This window comes from Vulpes vulpes, chromosome 15 (assembly GCF_048418805.1).
Source record: "Vulpes vulpes isolate BD-2025 chromosome 15, VulVul3, whole genome shotgun sequence".
Lineage (NCBI taxonomy): Eukaryota > Metazoa > Chordata > Mammalia > Carnivora > Canidae > Vulpes > Vulpes vulpes.
Window position 1 is genome coordinate 47,632,110 of NC_132794.1, and position 25,681 is coordinate 47,657,790.

The following is a 25,681-nucleotide window of genomic DNA, read 5'->3' on the forward strand; positions in this document are numbered from 1 at the left end:
TCTTCAACTATCTTTAATATCAAATATGATTTCTTTCTTCCCAGACTATGGCAAATTCTTGCTCTTAATGTTCCCCCATCCTTTAAAATTTTTCCAAAAAGTTTTATTAAGTATTCTTTTTAAATAATTGAATCTAAGTCTGTATTATTTTTAGTTTCTGACTGGGTACACATTCACATGACCTAAGTTCAAATAGTACAGAAAAAAAAGGAAAATTTTCCCTTTTATTCAGTCTCCCAGACACCCCGTTTCCCTTCTTGGAGACAACCAATTGTTACCAGTTTCTTGTCTATGTTTCCAAAGCTATCCTATGTACAAAAGAGACCATGTGTGCGAGTAGGTATGAGTATGTAAGTATATATTTCTTCTCTCCCTCTTTTTTACACAGATAATAGCTTGTTAATACGCACAGTCCTCCATTTTGCCTTTTTCACTTAACTAAGTATCTTGATAGGTTGGGATCAGTACATAAAGAACTTCCGACATATATTTTTTCCTTTTAATTATATAGTAATCCACTGGATGAATGTATCATAGCTCTATTGATAAGCATGTAGGACATTTATCAACCTTTGCTACTGTAAACAATGCCAACATGTCACGTATTTGTAAGTTTATCCATAGGACAACCATATAGAAAAGGAGCTGTTGATTCAAAGCCCAGTTGCATCTATTACTTTCACAGATACCGCCTAATTGCTTTCATAAATATTGTAGTTGTATTAATCCTACCAGCAGGGACGCCTGGGTGGCTCAGTGGTTGAGTGCCTCCCTTTGGCCCAGGGCGTGCGTGATCTTGAAGTCCGGGATCAGGTCCCACATCGGGCTCCCTGCATGCAGCCTCCTTCTCCCTTTGCCTGTGTCTCTGCCTGTGTCTCTTGTGAATAAACGGATCTTTAAAAAACCTTTTAAAAAAAATTCTACTAGCGGGATCCCTGGGTGGCGCAGCGGTTTAGCGCCTGCCTTTGGCTCAGGGCGCGATCCTGGAGACCCTGGATCGAATCCCACTTTGGGCATCCGGGTGCATGGAGCCTGCTTCTCCCTCTGCCTGTGTCTCTGCCTCTCTCTCTCTCTGTGACTATCATAAATAAATAAAAATTAAAAAAAATAAATAAATAAAATCTTAAAAAAAAAAAAAAAGACATAGAGAGCGGGAGAGGGTGTGAGGGAGAGGGAGAAAGAAAGTCTTAAGTAGGCTCCACCTTCAGCTTGGAGCTGGAGCAGGGCTCCATCTCATGACCCTGAGATCATGACCTGATCAAAGATCAAGAGTCAGACGCATAACCAACTGAGTCACCCAGGAGCCCCTGTAATTATAGTTTCATAAGATGTTTTTATCTGGTCAGTTCAGGCCCTCTTATTTCAGGGTTTTCCTAGCTCTTCTTGTTTTTTAATTTTGTCATATAAAGGTAGGAACTAGCTTGTTTGTTTTCCCCCCAAAACTCTCTCTCTCTCTCTCTCTCTTTTTTTAAGATTTTATTTATTCATGAGATACACAGAGAGAAGCAGAGACATAGAGGGAGAAGCAGGCTCCCCACAGGGAGCCGGATGTGAGATTCGATTCCCAAACTGGGATCATACTCTGAGCCGAAAGCAGAGGCTCAACCACTGAGCCACCCAGGCATTCCTCCCCAAAAACTCTTAATGTAGTATTTACTAAGATCATGTTATATTAAATTTAAAGAACAACTCATGGACAATTGGTATCTTTAAGATATTGAGTCTTCCAATAGTATGCTTTTCTGTTTTGTGTCCTTCGTTAATATCTTAAAATTTCCTTTATATAGGGTGTGTACTTTTCCTGTTAGACTTATTCCAAGGCATTTTATATTTTTGTTGCAATTTTTTAAAAGATTATTTATTTATTTGTTTGTTTGTTTATTTATTTATTTATTTATTTATTTATTTATTTATGAGAGACAGAGAGAGAGAGAGAGAGAGAGAGAGGCACAGACACAGGCAGAGGGAGAAGCAGGCTCCATGCAGGGAGCTTGACGTGGGACTTGATTCCGGGCCTCCAGGATCACGCCCTGGGCTGAAGGCGGCGCTAAACCGCTGAGCCACTGGGGCTGCCCATTTTTGTTACAATTTTTATTTTTATTTTTTTAACATTTTATTTATTTATTCATGAGACACACACACACACACACACACACACACACACACACACACAAAGAGAGAGAGGAGAGAGAGAGAGGCAGAGACACAAGCGGAGGAAGAAGCAGGCTCCATGCAGGGAGCCCAACGTGGGACTCGATCCCAGGTCTCCAGGATCAGGCCCTGGCCTGAAGGCGGCGCTAAACTGCTGAGCCACCTGGGCTGACCTGTTACAATTTTTTACAATTTTTAAATTATCATGATAAACACAAAATAAATTCAAATGAAAAATTCAAATAATATATAAAGAATACAGATGAAAGCAGAGTAATCCAAAATCTCACTAGTGAGCATCTTTCCACATACTAAATTCTCTTAACCATAAAGAGCAATGGCTATTGGGTAGGCAACCACTGGTGACTGCCACGAATCACATTAGGATTTCTACTGGATCGAATTCCAGAAATCCAGGATTTCTGCCCGAGTAAGCATCGTTAAAGTCTCCCCTCCCACCGCCGTCATGTCTACGTCAGAGTCTCCCAAAGAGCCCGAGCAGCTGCGGAAGCTCTTCATCGGAGGTTTGAGCTTCGAAACGACCGATGAGTCTGAGGAGCCATTTTGAGCAATGGGGGACGCTTACGGACTGTGTGGTAATGAGAGACCCCAACACCAAGCGCTCCAGAGGCTTTGGGTTAGTCACGTCCGCCACCGTGGAGGAGGTGGACGCGGCCATGAACGCTGGGCCGCACGAGGAGGACGGAAGAGCCGTGGAACCAAAGAGGGCTGTCTCCCGAGAGGATTCTCAAAGACCCGGTGCCCACTTAACTGTGAAAAAGATTTTTGTCGGTGGCATTAAAGAAGACACTGAAGAACATCACCTTAGAGATTATTTTGAACAGTATGGGAAAATTGAAGTGATTGAGATCATGACTGACCGAGGCAGTGGCAAAAAGAGAGGTTTTGCTTTTGTGACCTTTGACGACCACGACTCTGTAGACAAGATTGTCATTCAAAAATCCCATACTGTGAATGGCCACAACTGTGAAGTAAGGAAAGCCCTATCGAAGCAAGAGATGGCTAGTGCTCATCCAGCCAAAGAGGCCGAAGTGGTTCTGGAAACTTTGGTGGTGGTCGTGGAGGTGGTTTTGGTGGGAATGACAACTTTGGTCGGGGAGGGAACTTCAGTGGTCGAGGTGGCTTCGGTGGCAGTCGAGGTGGTGGTGGATACGGTGGCAGTGGGGATGGCTACAACGGATTTGGTAATGACGGTGGTTATGGAGGAGCCGGCCCTGGTTACTCTGGAGGAAGCAGAGGCTATGGAAGTGGTGGACAGGGTTATGGAAACCAGGGCAGTGGCTATGGCGGGAGTGGGAGCTATGACAGCTATAACAACGGAGGAGGCGCAGGCGGCTATGGCGGTGGTAGTGGAAGCAACTTTGGAGGTGGCGGAATCTATAACGATTTTGGCAATTACAACAATCAATCCTCAAATTTTGGACCCATGAAAGGAGGAAATTTTGGAGGCAGAAGCTCTGGCCCCTATGGTGGTGGAGGCCAATACTTTGCCAAACCACGAAACCAAGGTGGCTATGGCGGTTCCAGCAGCAGCAGCAGCAGCAGCTATGGCAGTGGCAGAAGGTTTTAATTACTGCCAGGAAACAAAGCTTAGCAGGAGAGGAGAGCCAGAGAAGTGACAGGGAAGCTACAGGTTACAACAGATTTGTGAACTCAGCCAAGCACAGTGGTGGCAGGGCCTAGCTGCTACAAAAAAGACATGTTTTAGACAATACTCATGTGTATGGGCAAAAAACTCGAGGACTGTATTTGTGACTAATTGTATAACAGGTTATTTTAGTTTCTGTTCTGTGGAAAGTGTAAAGCATTCCAACAAAGGGTTTTAATGTAGATTTTTTTTTTTTTTTGCACCCATGCTGTTGATTGCTAAATGTAATAGTCTGATCATGACGCTGAATAAATGTGTCTTTTTTTAAATGTGCTGTGTAAAATTAGTCTACTCTGAAGCCATCTTGGTAAACTACCCCAACAGTGTGAAGTTAGAATTCCTTCAGGGTGATGCCAGGTTCCACTCGAAATTTATTTGCAACCTGCTTGGGCACAGAAGCCATTGTCTCCACAAACCTTGGTGTGGTTGAACTGACAGTTAATGTGTTGTGACCTGGAGTTCACCGTTAAAAGGGTCACCCAAGCAAAGTCCTGGAGTTTATTTGGTTATTATGATTGTTGGCACATCCTATGCAATATATTTAAATTGAATTATGGTATCAGATAAAATTATAGATGGGATTAAAGCTTGTGTATCGTCCATTATCATGTGTAATCAATAAACGATTTAATATTCTCTTGAAAAAAAAAAAAAGGATTTCTACTGGGAATTCGCTGATGCTGAAGAGTTTTCTACTTGATAGTTTTGAGCCTTCTCCTCTGGAAAGATACTTTCAGAGATTTTTCCATAGAGGTCCTGAACATTTCTAAAAGTATATTTCTAGACACTTACCATTTTTGTTGCTATTGTGAATGGAATCTTTTTTCTATTACATTGTTTAATTAGTTATTAAGATGTAATAAAGTGATATTTTTATATTTTATAATGGTTACACTAATGTACTTAGTTTATATTAAACTATCCAAATATATAATCATATCTGTAAATCTTTCCCAACATTTACATCTTTTATTATTTATTATTATCTTTTTTATGCCCAGTGACACTTCCTGGACAATAGTAAATAATAGTGGCAGTATACAATTTTGTTTCTTTTTTATTTAATCTCTACACCCAACATGGGGCTCAGATTCATGGCCCCAAGATCAAGTCACGTGCTCCTCCTACTGAACTATCCAGGAGCCCCAGCTCCTGGTTGTAACAGAAGTATTTCTAACATTTCGCCAGTAAGTAGATAATGGCAGCTTGTTTGGTATCTATGTTTTTTTCTTGATCATGCTAAGGAAACATCTAATTCTTTTTTTACCTTTTCCCTCCTTTTTTCTTTTTTTAAGATTTATTTATTTATTCATGAGAGACACAGAGAGAGAGGTAGAGACACAGGCAGAGGAAGAAGCAGACTCCTTGCAGGGAGCCTGATGTGAGGTTCAATCCCCAGACACAGGATCCAGGATCACATCCTGAGCTGAAGGCAGACACTCAGCTGCTGAGTCACCCCGGTGCGCTGGATCAACCTTGTACTACTCAGTTGGATCACTTGGACTTGACAGTGGGTTTCCCTTTCTGGATTTCCCTTACTCTGCTACAGGCTGACTATGCCAGATCATTTTTCTTGAGACAAAAGATTAGATTTCTGATGATTAAGTTTTGGTTTTACTAGAGGTTACCTTCTTAGGATTTCAGATAGGTCATTAGACTGATTTAGGATATATCCCAAACTTTTAAATTACACATTTATTTTTTTAAAGATATTATTTATTTGAGAAAAAAGAGAGTGAGAGGGAGGGAGAGGCAGAAGGAGAATTAGACTCTCTGCTGAGCAGGAAGCTCTGCACTGGGCTGGATACCAGGACCCCAGGATCATGACTCAAGGGGAAGGCAGACACCTAACCACCTGAGCCACCTAGATGCCCCTCAATTACACATTTGTAAATAGTCACACGGCTTGCTAATTTAACTGTTATATATTTTTAACTGTTAGTAAGAACTCTAGCTTATCTTATTTCCAAGTGTTTAGTGGGTTGTCTTGGAAGTGAGGAACAGAAAACTCAAACTGGTTAAGCAGAAGAAATGGAAGGGAGATTTATTGGAATGTAGGAGTATCTCATAGATCTCAAGAACAGTAAGTACTACTGGGATCCTAAGAAATTGGAAAAATTTGGAAAATATCAGATTTAGGGCATCTGGGTGGCTCAGTAGTTGAGCATCTGCCTTTAGCACAGGTTATGATCCTGGGGTTCTGGGATCAAGTTCTGCATAGACTCCCTGCAGGGAGCCCACCTCTCCCTCTGCCTATGTCTCTGCCTCCCTGTGTCTCTCATGGATAAATAAAGAAATCGAAAGAAAGAAAGAAAGAAAGAAAGAAAGAAAGAAAGAAAGAAAGAAAGAAAGAAAGAAAGAAAGAAAGAAAATGTCAGATTTAAAAACTCTTTTCTTTCTGTCCCCTTCTCTCCCACTTTTTTAGTCTCTCAATTTCTTGATCTTTGTACAGATGAGGTTTCTCTGGCTTGACATCCATGCAGCCATAAGAATTTCATTTCATTTATTTTTTAATTTTTATTTATTTTTTAAGATTTTATTTATTTATTCATGAGAGAAAGAGAGAGAGAGAGAGAGAGAGAAAGGCAGAGATACAGGCAGAGGGAGAAGCAGGCTCCACGAAGGGAGCCCGACGTGGGACTCGATCCCTGGTCTCCAGGATCACGCCCCAGGCCAAAGGCGGCGCTAAACCGCTGAGCCACCCGGGCTGCCCTATTTATTTTTTTAAAAGATATTATTTATTTATTCATGAGAGACACACACAGAGAATGGTGGAGACACAGGCAGAGGGGGAAGCAGGCTCCCTGCAAGGAGCCCAATATGGGACTCCATCAGGGGCGTTGACGCTCAACTTCAACCGCTGAGCCACCCAGGTGTCCCACAAGAATTTCATTTTAATGTGAAAGGTCAAAGTCACAGGTGACTCCATTCAGCCAAGAGGGGCTATGGGTGTGCAGTTGGGTAGGGTGTGAAGGGGTGTGAAGACTAGGAGGTAAAGGCGGGTATATTTGGTATGGTTCATTATTATCCCCGGGTACTATATATAATCCCTAAATTAGATTGAGGTGCCTCTAGAATGCTACCTGAATCTGTTGTCATCGCTCTAACAAGCAAACCTTCATCCTTTGAAATATTGCAAGAACTTCCTAAGAGTTGGCTGTTCTTACTATCTCTTTCCTGAACTCTCTCCTTCATTGCCACAACAATGGGAAGATTAAATAAAAACTTTATGAACTTTAAAGCACTCCACAAATATACAGTAGTAGTGGGGGAAAAATAGATCTAAATAAAGTAGTAGTAGGGGAAAGATTGATCAAACCGTAGAACTCCTCTGTTCAAAAATTTTCAATGAGGAGTGCCTGAGTGGCTCAGCCGTGGAGCCCCTGCCTTTGGCTCCGTTCATGATCCGAGGGTAGTGGGGATGAGTCCCACATTGGGCTCCCCAGGGAGCCTGCTTCTTCCTCTGCTTCTCCCTCGGCCTCTCTGGGTGTCTCTCATGGATAAACAAAATCTTAAAAAAAAAAAAAAAATAAGATTTTTAATGATTTCCCCATTACCTAAAGAATAAAGACTAAAGCTCCACACATGGCCTTAGATCATAACCTGAATGAAATGTTAATTTTCCAGTATCAGTGTCTCTAGGACACTTTTCCTCCCTCATCAGACAATTCTATGGCTTGATCACTTATTTCCATACCCATAGTGCTCTTTTTTTTTTTTAATTTTTTTTAAATTTTTATTTATTTATGATAGTCACAGAGAGATAGAGAGAGAGGCAGAGACACAGGCAGAGGGAGAAGCAGGCTCCATGCACCGGGAGCCCGACGTGGGATCGATCCCGGGTCTCCAGGATCGCGCCCTGGGCCAAAGGCAGGCGCCAAACCGCTGCGCCACCCAGGGATCCCCCCCACAGTGCTCTTTATGCTTAAGTCTCCCATCTCCGTTTCTTTGCCCAGGAAACCCCATTAACGCTTTAAAACCGGAGTCACAGGTCCAACCTCCCAGTAAACAAGGTTTACTTTCTCAAAATCAGTGTCTCCTGCCCTTGGAGTCTTCCAAATCTCAAGTACCAGGGCTTGACTAATATTTCAGCCATTTTTCTCCCCTTCGTTAGCTGTTTCCAGTTCCATCTCAGCTCTACCACCTCCAGGGGCCTGGAAAACCCCAGGCTCCGGGAATTTGACTAAATCGGAAGCTCAGACTAAACATCCAGGTTTAGAAACTAAAGAGGCACATCAAGGGCAGCTCTCTGGAGCCAGACCTTCCCCCAGCAGGGGTGAGGCGCTAAAAGTGGTACGAGACCCTGTGCCTGCTGGGAGATGGAGTCTCCGACCCACCCCACTACCTCTTGGGAGTTGTAGTCCTTGGTCTGGTAAAAGAGAAAGAAGCGGCGACTCCCACACTGTGAATTAGTTTTTAGGGGTAAAGGGAAGAGGGAAATGCCTAACAAGAGGCAACATCAAGTTCCTTGGACTCAACTAGGGTTCGCGAGCAGCCGCAGAGCGGGCTAGACCTCGGGGCCGAGGGGCGGGGAGACGTTACGTTGACGCTGGCGTGACCCAGCCGGAGAATTTGGCGGGATCTCCAAACACTCCCGGGGAGGGAGCTCTGCGGTTTGAGACCCCAGCCTGAGGAGACTGACGCGCCCTTAGGGGCGTAGCTGGGAGCTGAAGCTCGCTTGGGTTGTGTGCGGAAGGCGGCAAAAAGGGGGTAGAAGATTTGGCAGCAAGGGAGGGAGTCCAGAGCCCGCCCAGAGTCGTGCGCGGACCGGACCAGCGGACAGAAGTCGGAGCGCGCAGCCCCTCAGAGTGAGGAGCGCTGTGGACCGAGGTGAGCGTGTGAGGCGTAGACTCGGCCCCTTCTGCCTGCCGGTGCGTCCCCGCACTAGCCGAACCGGGCGGAGCCCGTGCCGCCGGCAGCCGGCTTATGGGCCCCTCTGCGCCAAGTGAGAAACCGGAGTTGGCGGGGCGGAGCAGGGCCATGCCCGGGCCCAACCCACCGTCGGCGCTCGTTGTGGCAAAAACTGAAGTGGTCCCCAGGCTCCAGAGCTAGAAGGAACCGCAGAGGCCTTCATTTCCAACACCCGGTTTATGGGCGGGGGCGGGAAAGCCGAGATCCAGAGAGGTGGTGTGATTTAACGTCGCAGCTGTTTCTGTCGGGGCCAGGGTTTCCGGATTTCTGGTTAATCCTCTTTCCATTACACCCTGCTTTGCTTACGGAGTACCCGCTTCCAATTTCCTAAAAGGCGTTTTCATTAGCTAATTCGGGCCGTTCGTGTGATGATGCCTGGGGAATGATCTGTAGTGCAGTGCTTTCTTTTGACTGCTAAAGTGAAGTGTGATATGCGTATAGAAGAATATACGAATCAGAAGTGTATAGTATACGCCTCTGATTTCAAAAAGAATATACCTGTGCAGTCATTACTCAGGTCAATAAATAGAATGTTGTCAGCACCCCAAAAACATCCCTCGTTCCCCCTCTAGTATGTCCCCTGTTCTCTCCAAAGGTAACCTCTGTATTGACTTCTGACACCAAAGACTAAATTTGCCTGTGTTTGAGTTTTGTATAACTGATATTATCTATCTGTCTTTAAAAGGTTTTGCTTATTCATTTATTTATGAGAGACGCAGAGGGAGAAGCAGGCTCTTCAGGGAGCCTGCTGTAAGACTCGATTCCAGAAGCTCGGGATCATGACCTGAGCGACAGCAGATGCTCAACCGCTGAGCCACCCAGTTGCCCCATATTATGTATATTTTTGTGTTTGGTTTTGCTCAACATTCTGTCTGTAGATTCATACTTATTTTTGTATATAGTAATAGTTCTTTTTTGTTTCTGTATTGAATTCCTTATTCATTCTGCCCATGGTGGACATTTGGGTTGTTTCTAGTTTCTGAGTTTTTAAATGAGAAAAGCTGCAGAGAACATTCCTGCATATGTTTTGGTACAAACGTGTATGGATTTCAGTTAGTTAGTAATATAATGTTGAAATTCCTGGGTCATAGCATTTGTCTATATTCAACTTCCACATTTAATGCCAGTTTTCTTTTTTTTTAAGATTTTATTTATTTATTCATGAAAGAGAGTGAAGGGCAGAGACACAGGCAGAGGGAGAAGCAGGCACCATGCAGGAAGTCCAATGTGGCATTGGATCCCGACACTCCGCATCCATGCCCTGGGCCAAAGACAGGTGCTAAACCGCTGAGCCACCCAGGCATCCCTACTGCCAGTTTTCTGCTACCAATTTACATTTACACCAGCAGTGTATGAGTGTTTAGTTTTTTCACATGCTTGCCAACACTTGATATTGTCAATCTTTTAAAATTTTATCTATTTTGGTGGCATATAGTAATACTTCGTGGTTTTAATTTTGATTTTCCTGTTAATTAGTCAGGTTGAGCATTGGTTCATCATTTTTGGTCCATTTGGACATCTTCTATCCTGAAGTACTTGTTCCAATCTCTTGTCTGTTTTTCTATTGGGTTGCCTTTCTTCCTTTTTTCTTTTTCTTTTTCTTTTTCTTTTTCTTTTTCTTTTTCTTTTTCTTTTCTTTTCCTTTTTTTTAAGATTTTATTTATTCATTCATGAGAGAGAGGGAGAGGGAGAAGCAGAAGCAGGCTCCATGCAGGGAGTCTGATGTGGGACTGGATCCCGGGACTCCGGGATCACACCCTGAGCCAAAGGCAGATGCTCAACCGCTGAGCCATCCAAGTGTCCCTATTGGGTTGCCTTTCTTGCTGATTTGAAGTTCTTTATATATTTTAATTATCAGCCCTTAGTTGTGTATATGGTAAATATTTTGTCCCCCAACTGTAGTTTGACTTCATTTTCTTAATAGTGTCTTTTGATGGATAGAAGTTTTAAGTTTAAATGTAGTCTGATTTTTCAGTCTTTTCTTTTTTCGTTGCTGCTTTATGTTTAAGAAATCTTTATCCCAAAGTCATGAAAACATTCACCTATATTCCAAAAGCTTTGTTTTACCTCCTATATTTAGATATGTAATCGAATTGGAAACGGATGTTTCTTCTGTATGTGCAGTGTTTTATTTTGTTTTTGTTCTTTTTCTTATTCTGTAAGGCTTTCCCATCAACCTAGCACTTTTTACTGGGAAAAAAAAAAAAAAACATCCTTTTTCCATTCTCTGTAATTCCATCTTCTTCATAAATTATGAAGGGAGATGTTTAAAATTTTTTTTTTAAGATTTTATTTATTCTGGGCAGCCCTGGTGGCTCAGCGGTTTAGTGCCACCTTCAGCCCAGGGCTTGATCCTGTAGACCCTGGATTGAGTCCCAGGTCGGGCTGCTTGCATGGAGCCTGCTTCTCCCTCTGCCTGTGTCTCTGCCTCTCTCTCTCTCTCTCTCTCTCATTCTCTCATTAAAAAAAAAAAAAAAAAAATCCTAAAAAAAAAAGATCTTATTCATTAAAGACACAGAGAGAGGCAGAGACATAGGCAGAGGGAGAAGCAGGCTCCATGCCGGAAGCCCAATGTGGGACTTGGGACTCTAGGATCACGCCCTGAGCCCAAGGCAGATGCTCAACCGCTGAGCCACCTAGGCATCCCAAGATGTTTAAATTTAAACTGCATTCAGGTGATTCCAGTATTTAACATTATCAAAGACATACATTATGCTAAATCTGCCATCTAAGAGATCTGCATCTGAACTAATTAAGAACAAATGGTCATTTCCAAAGAAGACACAAATTAATTGCAAACAGACACATGAAAAGGTGCTCAACATCATTAATCATCAGGGAAATGCAAACCAAAACCACAGTGAGATATTATGTCCCATCTACCAGAATGGCTAAAATTAAAAAGATAAGAAATAGGGGAGCCTGACTGGTAAGGATGTGGAAAAAAAGGAACCCTCATGAACTGTTGGTGCACTAATTTACATTTGTGCAGCTGCTATGGAAAACAGTATTGAGATTCCTCAAAAAATTAAAAATGGAAATACCATGTGATCCAGTAATTGCACTACTAGGTATTTACCCAAAGAAAAAACACTAACTTGAAGAGATATATGCAACCCATTGTTTATTGCAGCATTATTTATAATAGCCAAGATATGGAAGCAACCCAAGTATCCATCCACACATGAATGGATAAAGGATACACACACACACACACACACACACACACACACACGAGATCTTCCCCTTTGCAACAATATGGGGGAACCTAGAGGGTACTATACTAAGTGAAATAAGTCATACAGAGAAAAAAATATGATTTCATTTATATGTGGAATGTAAAAAAATAAATGAACAAACAAAAAGCAGAAACAGACCCATAAATACAGAGAACAAACTGATGGTTCCCAGAGGGGAGGAGGAGGAATGGGCAGAGGGGTGAAAGTGAGTGAGAGCTACAGGCTACCAGTTATGGAATGAATAAATCACAGGAATAAAAGGTAGAGCATAGGGAATATAGTAAGTGATATTGTAATAGTGTTGTTTGGTGACAGATGGTAGCTACACTTATGGTGAGCATAGCATAACATACAGACTCGTCAAATCACTGTATTGTACGCCTGAAACTAGGACACCTGAAACTAATGTGACATTGTGAATCAACTTTACTTTAAAAAAGTTGGGAGATGGGCAGCCGAGTTGGCTCAGCGTTTTAGCACCTGCCTTCAGCCCAGGGTGTGATCCTGGAGACCCGGGATCAAGTCCCACATCAGGCTCCCTGCATGGAGGCTGCTTCTCCCTCTGCCTGTGTCTCTGCCTCTCTCTCTCTCTCTCCTCTCTGTGTATTCTCATGAATAAATAAATAAAAAATCTTAAAAAAAAAAAAAGTTGTTAAGCAGCTGCCATCAGCTCAGGTCTTGATCTCATGGGGGGCGGGGGGGACCCCCCCCCAATCAGGTTCCTTGCTCAGCCGAGAGTCTGCTTCTCCCTATCCCTCAGCCCTCTCCCCCCCACCTCATGGGCTCCCTTCCTCTCCCTCTTTCAGATAAAAAAAGAAAATCTTCAAAAAAAGAAATGGTCCCCTTCTGTCACATCTTGAAGAATAGAGATTTCATATGTGTTCTTTTTTGAGTGACATTTATCCTGATTGTTAAATTGTCCAGATTGTTTTGGTGTGGTTTAAGTTCATTTGTTCTTGTGAACATTAAGACTTGTTTACCTTTAGGGTGCCTAGGTGGCCCATTTGGTTAAGTCTTTGACTCTTGTTTCAGCTCAGGTCATGATCTCAGGGTCATGTGATCCAGCCCCCTTGGGCTTTGTGCTAGGTCTGAAGCCTACTTAAGATTCTCTGGGAAAAAAAAAAAAAAAAAAAGAGATTCTCTGATTCTGGGCACCTGGGTGGCTCAGTGGTTGGAGCATCCAGCAGTCCTGGGACCGAGTCCCGCATCAGGCTCCCTATAGGGATCCTGCTTCTCATTCTGCCTATGTCTCTGCCTCTCTACATGTCTCTCATGAATAAATAATTAAAATCTTAAAAAAAAAAAAGATTCTTTGATTCTTCCTCTCCCTCTGCTACCTGCCCTCCGACGTGCTCTCTCTCAAGATCTAAAAATTAAATAAATAAATAAATAAATAAGACTTTTTCATTTTACTAACACCGCTGAAGAGAATTAAAAGTTTTGTTCTCCATTCTTTTCAACCTGAGCAATCTTAACTATCATAATAACCTGACTAGGTATGGACTTAATGCCTATAGAAAAGGTTTTAGACTGAGCAGGGTACTTGAATATTATTTATTCGTTTGTGCATTCATTGAGGTCGGAAATTGATTAAAATTGTGATGTTTTAATTTCATACATTCCTATTAGAAGCAGAATATGTGACTACAAGCTATGATCCTTGGCTAAGATGGGAAGTACCTCTCTCAGTCTACTTAATGTCTTATCAGAAGTAGAGGCTTGGGCAGTCCCGGTGGCGCAGCGGTTTAGCGCTGCCTGCAGCCCAGGGCGTGATCCTGGAGACCCAGGATCCAGTCCCACGTCAGGCTCTCTGTGTGGTGCCTGCTTCTCCCTCTGCCTGTGTCTTTGCCTCTCTCTGTCTCTATGAATAAATAAAATAAAATCTTAAAAAAAAAAAAAAGAAGTAGATGCTTATGGGCAGTCATTCTGTACCTTTAGTTTACTCCTCTCCCACCACCCTCAAACCCTGTTTGCTGGAAAGGAACAATGAAATTGAAACAGTTTAACAAACTTTCATGATTCTTTTTTTCTTAATTTTAAGTAGACTCTTGGAAAGTCTACATTCATCTACCAAAAACTTACCAAACACCTAACATGTAATGTATCATGGGATGTACACAAATAAATAAGACTTGGCTCCTACCCTGAAGGAATATGAAACAGGGGAATGGGGGGCATAATTGGTCTAGGTAAGCTGTGCATCTTTAAGAAGCAGACTAGTCCTGGCTCTTCTACTATTTCTTTCTTTTTTTTTTTTTTAAGATTTTATTTATTTATTCATGAAAGACATACACACACACACAGGCTGAGACAAAGGCAGAGGGAGAAGCAGGCTCTATGCTAGGAGCCAACATGGGACTCGATCCTGGGACCCCAGGATCACACCCTGGGCCGAAGGCAGGAGCTAAACCACTAAGCCACCTAGGGATCTTCTCTTCTACTATTTCTGATACAACTAGCTCGATGGAAGGGTAAGCTGGTGAGAAATGTTTTTTTTTTTTTCCTGCTGTGGGTAGGTCAGTGATTAGACCAGAAGACTAACAATTCTTCAGAGAGTTATTTTAAAACTAACTTTGCAGCTCTGTACTTTTTCTGGCCATCTATGTTTTTCAGTATTAAATGCAAAGTAATGGCTATGCAAATGCAGCTTGAAGCAAATGCAGATACTTCAGTGGAAGAAGAGAGCTTTGGCCCACAACCTATTTCACGATTAGAGGTATGTGCTTAATTGTTAATTTTGGAATTATAATGCTGGATTAGAATATTCTACCTATTGGGAGACATCACAACCTTTATATAAACCATTAATTTATTACCTAAGGTCAAGACCCAAATTAGAGTTTTCAGAAGTGTTGTGAAGGATCCTTTGGAAAGGCTAAGATAGTTGCTAAACATGTCTGGCCATATCTCCTCTGTTAAGAATTCTTCTACTTTATCATTTTTCTTTCTCAGAGTTGGATTCTCAAAAACTAAGAAACTCCTAGGTGGAGTCTCTGATGTTTATACTGTGTTACCTACCAGGGAATTACAGTGGCCTGGGACAGCTATGCCGAGAAGAGAGAGGAACAGTAGCTCTCCATTGACTCATATCTGTGCTGAAGTTACTATTACTAGTAAGACAGCTGTCGTGGTTAGGGAGAAGGGTTTGTGGTTATTAAGGTATAAGAGCCGAGCTCCAATTCAGGACTGAGATCATCATGTGCCACAGCTAGGGCCTTGTGCTATTTCTTCCCGTTGTATAGAGGCCCCCACAGTGTGAGTGCAGATGAGATAGGCTGAAAGAAGTAGGAGGGAAAACAGAGAAAGCCTTCATTCTTCTGTCTCTTTATACATATTCCTACCATCCCTAGCTAAACTTTAAGACTCCAGAAGTTAATTTAAACAAGTTTGTGATAAATATTCAGAGTCATAACTTCTGGTATCATGAGCATCCTTATAGCCATACATGCATTTTGCTTATTGCTTAAATATTTTTAAAAATATTTTATGTATTTATGCATGAGACATGTGCGCGCGCACACACACACTCACACACACACACACAGGCAGAGACACAGGCAGAGGGAGAAGCAGATTCCCTATGGGGAGCCTGATGTGGGACCTGAGCCGAAGACGGACGCTCAACCACGGAGCCACCCAGGCGTCCCACTTATTGCCTAAATATTAATAGTAGATCTTGGGATCCCTGGGTGGCGCAGCGGTTTGGCGCCTGCCTTTGACCCAGGGCGCGATCCTGGAGACCCGGGATCGAATCCCACATCAGGCTCCCGGTGCATGGAGCCTGCTTCTCCCTCCGCCTGTGTCTCTGCCTCTCTCTCTCTCTCTGTGACTATCATAAATAAATAAAAAATTTAAAAAAAAAAAATTTTTAAATAGTAGATCTTGTTTCTATGGGCAAATACTATGGTCTTCCCTCTCACAAACCCTCTCCAACTTGCAAATACATACACATTCCACCACCAACTAATATTGTCCTAGCAGTCATGGTTGTGGTGGCTAATAAAACCAAAGCTGAATTTGCAATATAAGTAGGAAGAGGTGCCTTTGGGTGGTTTATTTTGAGAACTGATGTATGAATCCCTGACCAAAAGTAATTTGCCCCCATTTTTTTTTTAAGATTTTATTTATTCGAGAGAGAGCTAGCACCAGTAGGAGGAGGGGCAGAGGGAGACAGAGAAGCAGATTCCCCACTGAGCAGGGAGCCAGATGAGGGGCTAGATCTTAGGACCCTGGGATCATGACCTGAGTTGAAGGCAGCCGCTTAACCAAGGCAGATGCTTAACCAAGTGAGACACCCAGAGCACTCCACTTTTCCCCCACTTTTTTTTTTAAAGATTTTATTTATTTATTCATGAGAGACAGAGAGAGTGAGAGAGGCAGAGTCATAGGCAGAGGGAAAAGCAGGCTCTGTGCAGGGAGCCTGATGTGGGATTTGATTCAGGCATTCTGGGATCATGCCCTGAGCTGAAGGCAGAAGCTCAACCACTGAGCCACCCAGGCATCCCTTTTCCCCCATTTTTAATGTCAGTTGTTAGATTAGAGCTTTCTAGTCATTTTTCTACCCTTAGCCCTGAGGCAGTATTTTTAAGAGTTTTTTTTTTTTTTTTTTTTTTTATTCATCAGAGACACAGAAAGAGAGGCAGAGACACAGGCAGAGGGAGGAGAAGCAGGCTCCATGCAAAGAGCTCAATGCGGGACCTGATCCTGGGAATCTGGGATAATGCCCTGAGCCACCCAGGCATCCCAGCCCTGAGGCAGTCTTACCTATTTACTCTACCTTAGTGTTTAAAAAAAAAAAGAAAAATCGGGATCCCTGGGTGGCGCAGCGGTTTGGCACCTGCCTTTGGCCCAGGGCGCAATCCTGGTGCATGGAGCCTGCTTCTCCCTCTGCCTGTGTCTCTGCCTCTCTCTCTCTCTCTCTCTCTCTCTCTCTCTCTGTGACTATCATAAATAAATAAAAATTAAAAAAAAATCATTTCTTATGTGTGCTTAATGTAGAAAACATTGGAAACACTGTTTTAAGGTGGCTTTTTAGGGCTTAGGCTCTCAGTTTATTTAGAGTCCTAGTTGTAAAAGTTTGAGTTACAGATTTATTCCCAGTACCTGTGAATTAGGGGTTTAGTCCCAATTCATGATGTGAATACGTTCATGGGATAGTACTACTTTGAAACTATTGGTTTTCAAAATGAAAAGGTTGATAATTTGTTATTAAATACCTTATATGTACAGCATACTTTTCAAAGCTTTTGCATATAATATCATAGTTCTTCAAAACACCTCTGAAGTGGGTAGGGCAAATATCCATCCACATTAGAGAACTGAAGCTTACTAAAAAAAATTTTTTTAAAGATTTTATTTATTTATTTATGAGAGACAGAGAGAGAGAGAGAGAGAGGCAGAGACAGGCAGAGGGAGAAGCAGGCTCCATGCAAGGAAGCTCAATGTGGGACTCGATCCGGGGACTCTGGGATCATGCCCTGAGCCAAAGGCAGACACCCAACCGCTGAGCCACCCAGGCGTCCCAAAGCTTACATAAATTTATCCATGGTTTTCTTCCCTTGCAGCAATGTGGCATAAATGCCAATGATGTGAAGAAATTGGAAGAAGCTGGATTCCATACTGTGGAGGCTGTTGCCTATGCACCAAAGAAGGACCTAATAAGTATTAAAGGGATTAGTGAAGCCAAAGCTGACAAAATTCTGGTAAGTACTGCTTATGTAGCCTTAGGGGGAGGCATTAGGAGGAAAAGTGCAAAAAGATATACAGTGAAAGGTAACAGTGTTCCTCCTCCCTTCCTCATTGTGTCATTGAATTCCCCTATCCAGAGGTGAGTGCCCTAGTTAATTATCTTAGTATGTGCCTCTGTGCATAAATTGGGGTTTTCTCTCAAGGAAATGACAATTTCATGGGATGTGAGTCCTACCAGATTTACAAGTTTGCATTCCCACCAGCAGTGAGTGGTATGTTTCTTATCTTTCTAGAAATTATGATTTCATGCCTTAGAAATATATTCATTAGTATGTAGCCACTAAAAAGTTTCAAAAAATATTCATTGACATAGGAAGATGTTCCTGATATAAGAAAGCAGCATCATAAAACATGTAAATGTGTGTGTATATATATATATATATATACACACACACATACATGGTTTTAAAAATGTGTATTTTGTTATATATAGCACATACACAGGATAAATACACTAAAATATTGATGGTGTTATTTCTAGGTGGTAAGAACATGAAAAAAAATTTTTTAAACTTTATTTATTTATTTATTCATGAGAGATAGAGAGAGGCAGAGACACAGGCAGAGGGAGAAGCGGGCCCCATGCAGGGTTAATTCTGAAGTCAAAATTTTATTTTGTAAAATAAACAGGTTTTACTTTCAGGTAGAAAAGCTGTTTTTATTTCTTGTTAACTAGTCACAGGCAAGATTGTTTAATGATGAAAGAATGTGATTTCAAATCATACATTTAGTTTTTAGTTTGTTTTTTTTTTTTTTAACCTTAATGATGTAAAGGTGATTTTACTGGCTTAATGGAAATGAAGTAGTAACCTAGGAATCCCATCCTTTTCTTATATATTCTCATCTAACTTTCATAACAACACTGAGAAAAATAGGGCTAGTATTACCTCTGTTTTACAGATGAGGAAACTTAAGGTACAATGGCTCAATTATTTACCTAAAGTCATGTAGGCAATGGAAGAACTAAGACTAGAATCCAGTTATTTTCATTCTATTATATTATGATCTTTTCTCATTTCCCTCCAGTATCTTACAATTACTATTTTTCTTTTACCATTCACAATTCTGTATGATTACATTTTATTTTATGTACTTTCGGTTTTGTTTTTTTTTTTTAAGATTTTGTTTATTTATTTATGAGAGAGACACAGAGAAGCAGAGACACAGGCAATGGGAGAAGCAGGCTCCATGCAGGAAGCCCGATGTGGGATTTGATCCCAGGACTCCGGGATCATGCCCTGAGCCAAAGGCAGATGCTCAACTGCTGAGCCACCCAGGCATCCCTTGGTATTTATATGGTTACACAGTTTGACCCCTGAACTTTTATATAGCGTAAATATCCATAAAATTACATTTTCATATTTTATGTTATTATAATTTCACAGAAGTTTTTCTCTGAAAAGATCTTCAAAGGCTAAGGAATTTTCAAAAAAGACTGCATCCTTTGTTATTGGGTAGCTTAACTGTCTTACAGTGTCAAATAAATAATAGCTGAGAGTTTTGAGTATGAGTACTTACTATCTCATATCAGAGATATTAATATATGCACAATATGATGAATTCTGTTTTATTGAGTATTAAGAGCTTTGAATTTTTAAGCACTGGCAGGGGTTTTACTTCATTTATTTAGACCACTTTGTAATAGTAACTCGGGGCTGAAAGGTTGTAATTTTTTTTTAACATTTATTTTATTTTTTAAAAAAATATTTGAGAGAGCACAAGCAGGGTTGGGGGGAGAGGGAGAAGCAGAGCTGATTAGGGAGCCCATTGCTGGACTTGATCCCAGGACCCTGGGACCATGAACTGAGCTGAAGGCACTTAACCGAGTGAGCCACCGAGGGACCCATTTTATATATTATTAGAGAAAGGAGAGAGAGCACAGGTATTGGGGGTGGGGTGCAGGGAGCAAAGGAAGAGAGAATCCTAAGCCAACAGTGCACTGAGGAGTCTGACATGGGGCTCAGTCTCAAGAGTCTGAGATTATGACCTGAGTGAACCAAAACCAAGAGTTGAATGCTTAACCAGCTGCACCACCTAGGTGCCCTAAAAGTTTTAATTCTTAATTTAAGACCTTAAAGGAAAGATGTTGCGATCTATGGAAGTATGAAATTGTCTTTTTTTTTTTTTAAGACTGATTTATTTATTAAGATTTATTTATTTTAGAGAAAGCCTGTGTGCGTGCACACACACATGAGCACGTAGAGGGGAGAGGGATAGAGGGAGAGGAAGAGAAAGTCTCAAGCAGACTCCAAACTGAGCTCAGATTCTGAGATAACAACCTGAGCTGAAACCGAGAGTCAGGTGCTTAACCAATTGGGCTGCCTGGGAGCCTTTGAAGTTGGCATTTATTATATTATTCAAATATTTTTGTGGAAGTAGTGACTTGATAGAGGACAGTTCTGAGCCCCTAATAACACATCAAAAGAGTCTGATACTAAACCTGTAGATATCCCTAAAGTCCTATTTGTTGTTTTTTCTTTCTGGGCATTAATATTTGTGACAGAACAAATCCTAACAGGATCTTTCCTTATGCCTTGTCAGACCTTAGTTTTAGAAATCAGATCAGTGTCCTGCTTTTATGAAAATACAAATACAGGCAGCCCCAGTGGCGCAGCGATTTAGCACTGCCTGCAGCCCCGGGTGTGATCCTGGAGACCTGGGATCGAGTCCCACGTCGGGCTCCCTGCGTGGAGCCTGCTTCTCCCTCTGCCTGTGTCTCTGCCTCTCTCTCTCTCTCTCTCTCTCTCTCTCTCTCTGAATAAATAAATAAATCTTAAAAAAAAAAAAAAAAGAAAATACAAATACAAACCTGTAATAAAGTAAAATGAGATTTACAAAATGATATGGAGCTAGGTCTATTTTTCTGTCCTCTTTGTTTTCAGACATTTTATAATTGTGAATTTCTAGTGGGTAAAGATTGATGATGTTATTTGCTTTTAAAGGTTAAAGATTTCTTCGGTCACTGTGGCTATTCCCTCTCATTCCCCCAAAGTCTTTGAAATTGAGTTTTTTGTTTGTTTGTTTGTTTGTTTTTAAGATTTATTCTTTTTTTAGAGAGAGAAGAGCACGAATGAGTAGGGCAAAGGGAGAGGGAAAGAGATCTGGAACAGGCTCCATGCTGAGCACAGAGCCCCACATGAGGCTCAATTTCACAACTCTAAGATCACAACCTGAACCAAAACCAGGAGTTGAACTCTCAACCGACTGTGCCACTCAGGCATTCCTGAAATTGAGATTTTTAGCAAGAATATCCACTTTTGCAGGGGAGAAAGGAAAATAAAGAAAATCCATTTTTGTATATAAATCAAAGTTGTTGAGAAAGATTTTATAAAGAAATAATTCATTCAGCAAGAACAGAGTTTTATGTGATCTTTTCCACATTTACAAAGTTTAATTATAATTAGCTTTGGTTAAACTGTGTTCTCTTGGTGTACTGTGAGCACTGATAGACTCAGCAGTTATTTATTGAAATATTTTACTTTTTTTGAGATTTATTTATTAGAGAGCACGCACACATATGTGTGCAGTTGGGGAAGAAGTAGAGGGAGAGAGAGAATCCCAAGAAGACTCCCTGCTGAGCCCAGGGCCCCATGCAGGCTTGATCTCAGGACCTTGAGATCACAATCTGAGCAGAAATCAAGACCTGAGCCGAAATCAAGAGTCAGTCACTTTTTTAAAAATATTTTTTTTATTTATTCATGAGAGACCGAGGGGGGGCGGGGGGGGGGGGCGCAAAGACACAGGCAGAACGAGAAGCAATCTCCATGCAGGGAGCCTGATGCAGGACTTGATCCCAGGACTCTAGGATCATATCAACCACTGAGCCACCCAGGCATCCCAAGAGTCAGTCGCTTAATGGACTGAGCCACCCAGGTGCCCCGGATTTTCCTTTTATTCACCATTCTATGTTTTATGTACAAAGTTTGATGGTTCTTGGTTATTTCAAAACTATCGATTTAAGACTTGCCCTAGCACAGATGAACTAAACTTATCATGTAAGTGTGAGAATAGTAGTTCTCCCAAATTAGGCTGTTGCATGGTTTTTCACTTCACCTTTCACTTTGGTAATAATATTATGTTCCTGTAAGTCTGGAAAATTTAGGAGTTAAAGTGACAAAGATGGAAAGCATCTCCTATGTTTTTTTTTTCTTAGCATTTTGTTATTAAGAACATTTTTTAAAGATGTATTTATTCATGAGAGGCACAGAGGGAGAGGCAAAGACATAGGCAGAGAGAGGAGCAGGCTCCCCACAGCCTGAGCCAAAGGCAGACACTCAACCACTGAGCCATCCAGGTGCTCCTATTACTACAATTTTTTAACTTACTGTAATGCTGAAAGAATTTTACAATGAAAACTCATATACCCGCCATCTAGATTCTGCCATTAACATTTTAATATATTTGACTTACCACCTGTCTATTCATCTCTCTATCCAGCAATCAGTCCATCTTGGATTTTTTTTTTATACTTTTCAAAGAAAGTTGTAGATGTCAGTACATTTCCCCCTAAATATTTTAGCATATGTTAAGTAGTGATATAGTAGTAGTGATAAGTAATATTGGTTTACAATCTGACCCACCCTCCTGCTGTGGTATTTTTATTTTCTAATTCTCATTAATCTTGTTTTTTCCTGAAGATTAATAGAAGTTACAGGAAGAGAGATCATAGAAAAAAGAAGGGAAGAAATTCTCAAAGACATAATAGCAGAAAATTTGCCAGAGCAAAAGGGAAGAAGGGAAGAAGTCTCACATAGTAAGAACTCATGAAGTATCAAAGACCCACATCTAGACGCATGAGTGTGAAATTTTAGTATACCAATCATAAAAAGAAGATTCTGAAAGCATTCAGAGGGAAAAAAGCAATTTTCTAAAGGAACAAAAATCAGACCACATTTCTTTTTTTTTTTTTTTTAAGATTTTATTTTTTTCAATAATCTCTATACTCAATGTGGGGCTTGAACTCACAACCCTGAAATCAAGAGTGGCATGCTTCACCAACAGCCATCCAGGTGCCCAGAAAAACCACATTTCTTTCTTTCTTTCTTTTTTTTTTTTTTTAAAGATTTTTATTTATTTGTTCATGAGAGAGAGAGGGCGGTGGGCAGAGACACAGGCAGAGGGAGAAGCAGGCTCCATGCAGGGAGCCCAACATGGGACCCGATCCCAGGTCTCCAGGATCAGGCCCTGGACTGAAGGTGGCGCTAAACCGCTGAGCCACTAGGGCTGCCCAAGACCACATTTCTTACTGGTATAGCAGCCCGGGTGGCTCAGCGGTTTAGTGCTGCCTTCAGCCCAGGGCCTGATCTTGGAGACCCTGGATCAAGTCCCACGTCAGGCTCCCTTCCCTGCATGGAACCTGCATCTCCCTCTGCCTGTGTTTCTGCCTCTCTCTCTCTCTCTCTCTCATAAATAAATAAAATCTTAAGAAAAAAAAAAAGAAATCTGACTGGTAGAAGCTAGTAGAGGGATGCCTTCAAACTTCTTTGAGAAAATAATTTTATTTTATTTTTTTAAGATTTTATTTATTTGAGAGAGTGCTAACAAGTAAATGGAGGTACAGAGGGACACGCCCAACCTGGGACCCTGATACCAATATCAGGACCCTGAGATGATGATCCAAGCTGAAGTCACAGGCTGACTGAGCCAGCCACCTAGGCACCCCTGAGGGAAAATAATTTTAAACCTGGAATTTTTTTTTAAATATTTTATTTATTAGAGAGCACGAGCAGGAAAAGGGGCAGAGAGGGAGAAGCAGACTCTTCCTAATCAGGGAGCCCAACTTGAGGCTAGATTCCAGGACCCTGAGACCATGACCTGAACTTAAGGCAGATGCTTAACCAATTGAGCCACCCAAGTGCCCCTAAATCTAGAATTCTATTTGCAGCAATTTTATTTTTTTAGGGGCAGCCCCGGTGGCATAGTGGCTTGGCACCACCTGCAGCCTGGGGTGTGATACTGGAGACCAGGGAGTCCCACATCGGGCTCCCTGCATGGAGCCTGCTTCTCCCTCTGCCTGTGACTCTGCCTCTCTCTCTCTCTCTCTCTCTCTCTCTCTCTCTCTCCCTCAATAAATAAAATATTTAGGAAAATTATTTTTTTAATTAAAAATTTTTTATTATTTTTTGCAACAATTGTATTAAGTACTCAGGCAGAAGAATTATTTTGGGAAGTAATTTAGTACATTTTTCTCTTATTCACTTTCTTAGGAAGTTACTTGAGGACATACTTTAACAAAATGAGGTGGAAAACAAAGAACTATGTTAAATTCCAACTCAAGTACTCAGTGAATGAGGATCAGGAATAGTAGTTAGCTTAGAGAGCAGACAGCCCAATTTGGAGAGGAGAAGGAACTTCAGGTGGAAGGGTTTCAGGAGAATACATGGTAAGGTTGAGAGGTTGGTAAATTTGAAAAATGATAGAAAACACTAGAGAAAGACTCAGATTTAAAAGCAAGGTAAAACCATGATTTTGAAATGGGTAGCATATAAAGAAATCACTTGAATTTAACAGCAGAAGTCTATGAAGGAAGGACATTGAGTTGTTAACGGAACTTAAGTGAAAGAATTGTACCTCTAGCACACTGGTTCTACAATGAATTAATTTTATAAAGCTGTAATATAAACACTGTAATGAGTTTTCAAGTAAAATAGTATTAGAGAAGTTTAGAGAATAATTTAAACCTACTACTCAACTATTCTTGATATTTTTTCTTTTCTTTTCTTTTCTTTTTTTTTTAAGATTTTATTTATTTGGGATCCCTGGGTGGCTCGGCGGTTTGGCGCCTGCCTTTGGCCCAGGGCACGATCCTGGAGTTCTGGGATCGAGTTCTGCATCGGGCTCCTGGCATGGAGCCTGCTTCTCCCTCTGCCTGTGTCTCTGCTTCTCTCTCTCTGTGTCTGTCATGAATGAATAAATAAAATCTTTAAAAAAAAAAAAAAGATTTTATTTAAGAGAGCATGTGTGGGGTGAGGAGCAGAGGGAAAAGCAGACTCCTTGCCCTACTAAGCAGAGCCCAATGTGGAGCTTAATCCCAGGACTCTGAAGATCAGGACCTCAGCCAAAGGCAAATGCTTAACCGACTGAGCCATCCAGGTACCCTTGATTTTCTTTTTTCTTTGTGGGAAGTTTTTAAATGACAAATTTAATCACTACTTGATAGGAGTGTATTCAGATTTTTCTTTTTTTTTTTTTTTTATTGTAGTCAGACTAAGTTTATTTTACCAAATTTAGATTCAACTAATCATCTGTGTCTTGACTTGGATGATTTTTGTGAGTTTTGGATTATTGAGTGAATTTTAATGGTTTGTGTCTTTCTAGAAATTTGCCTATTTCACTGAAGTTATCTAAGTGTTGGCATAGAGTTCTGTTTTTGTAAGGTCGATAATAAAATCCTCTCTTTAATTCTTGATTTGTGATTTGAGTCTTTTTTTTCCCCCTTGATCTAGCTAAAGGTTTATCAATTTTCCTGGTCTTTTCAAAGAACCAACTCATGGTTTCATTGATTTTTCTCTATTTTATTTCTAGTCTCTATTTTATTAGTTTCTACTCTAATCTTATTTTCTTCCTTCTGCTTGCTTTGTTTAGTGTGCTTTTTCTAGTATTTTTTTTTAAAGATTGATTTATTTAGAGAGAGCATGCACATGAGCACAAGCAGGAGGGGCAGAGGAAGAGGGAGAGAGAATCTCAAGCAGACTCCATGCTGAGCATGAGCCCAATGCAGGGCTCAATCTCATAACCCTGAGTTGAAATGAAGAGTCAGATTCTTAACCAGCTACACCACCCAGTTGCCCCTGAGTGCATTTATTTTTAAATTTTGGGGGATCCCTGGGTGGCGCAGTGGTTTGGCGCTTGCCTTTGGCCCAGGGCGCGATCCTGGAGACCCGGGATCGAATCCCACATCAGGCTCCCGGTGCATGGAGCCTGCTTCTCCCTCTGCCTATGTCTCTGCCTCTCTCTCTCTCTC

The 25,681-nt window shown here is 41.4% G+C and overlaps 1 protein-coding gene across 1 annotated transcript in view; it reads left to right on the forward strand.

The window, feature by feature from the left end:
- Positions 1 to 8,170: 8,170 nt before the first annotated feature.
- RAD51 (RAD51 recombinase) overlaps positions 8,171 to 25,681 on the forward strand; it is a 36,879-nt gene continuing 19,368 nt past the window's right edge. Inside the window, exons 1-3 of the mRNA XM_025998480.2 lie at positions 8,171 to 8,650; positions 14,584 to 14,686; positions 17,535 to 17,672. Of these exons, the coding sequence (XP_025854265.1) occupies positions 14,600 to 14,686; positions 17,535 to 17,672 (225 nt within the window). The 5' untranslated portion in view covers positions 8,171 to 8,650; positions 14,584 to 14,599. The remainder of the gene's footprint in view (positions 8,651 to 14,583; positions 14,687 to 17,534; positions 17,673 to 25,681) is intronic.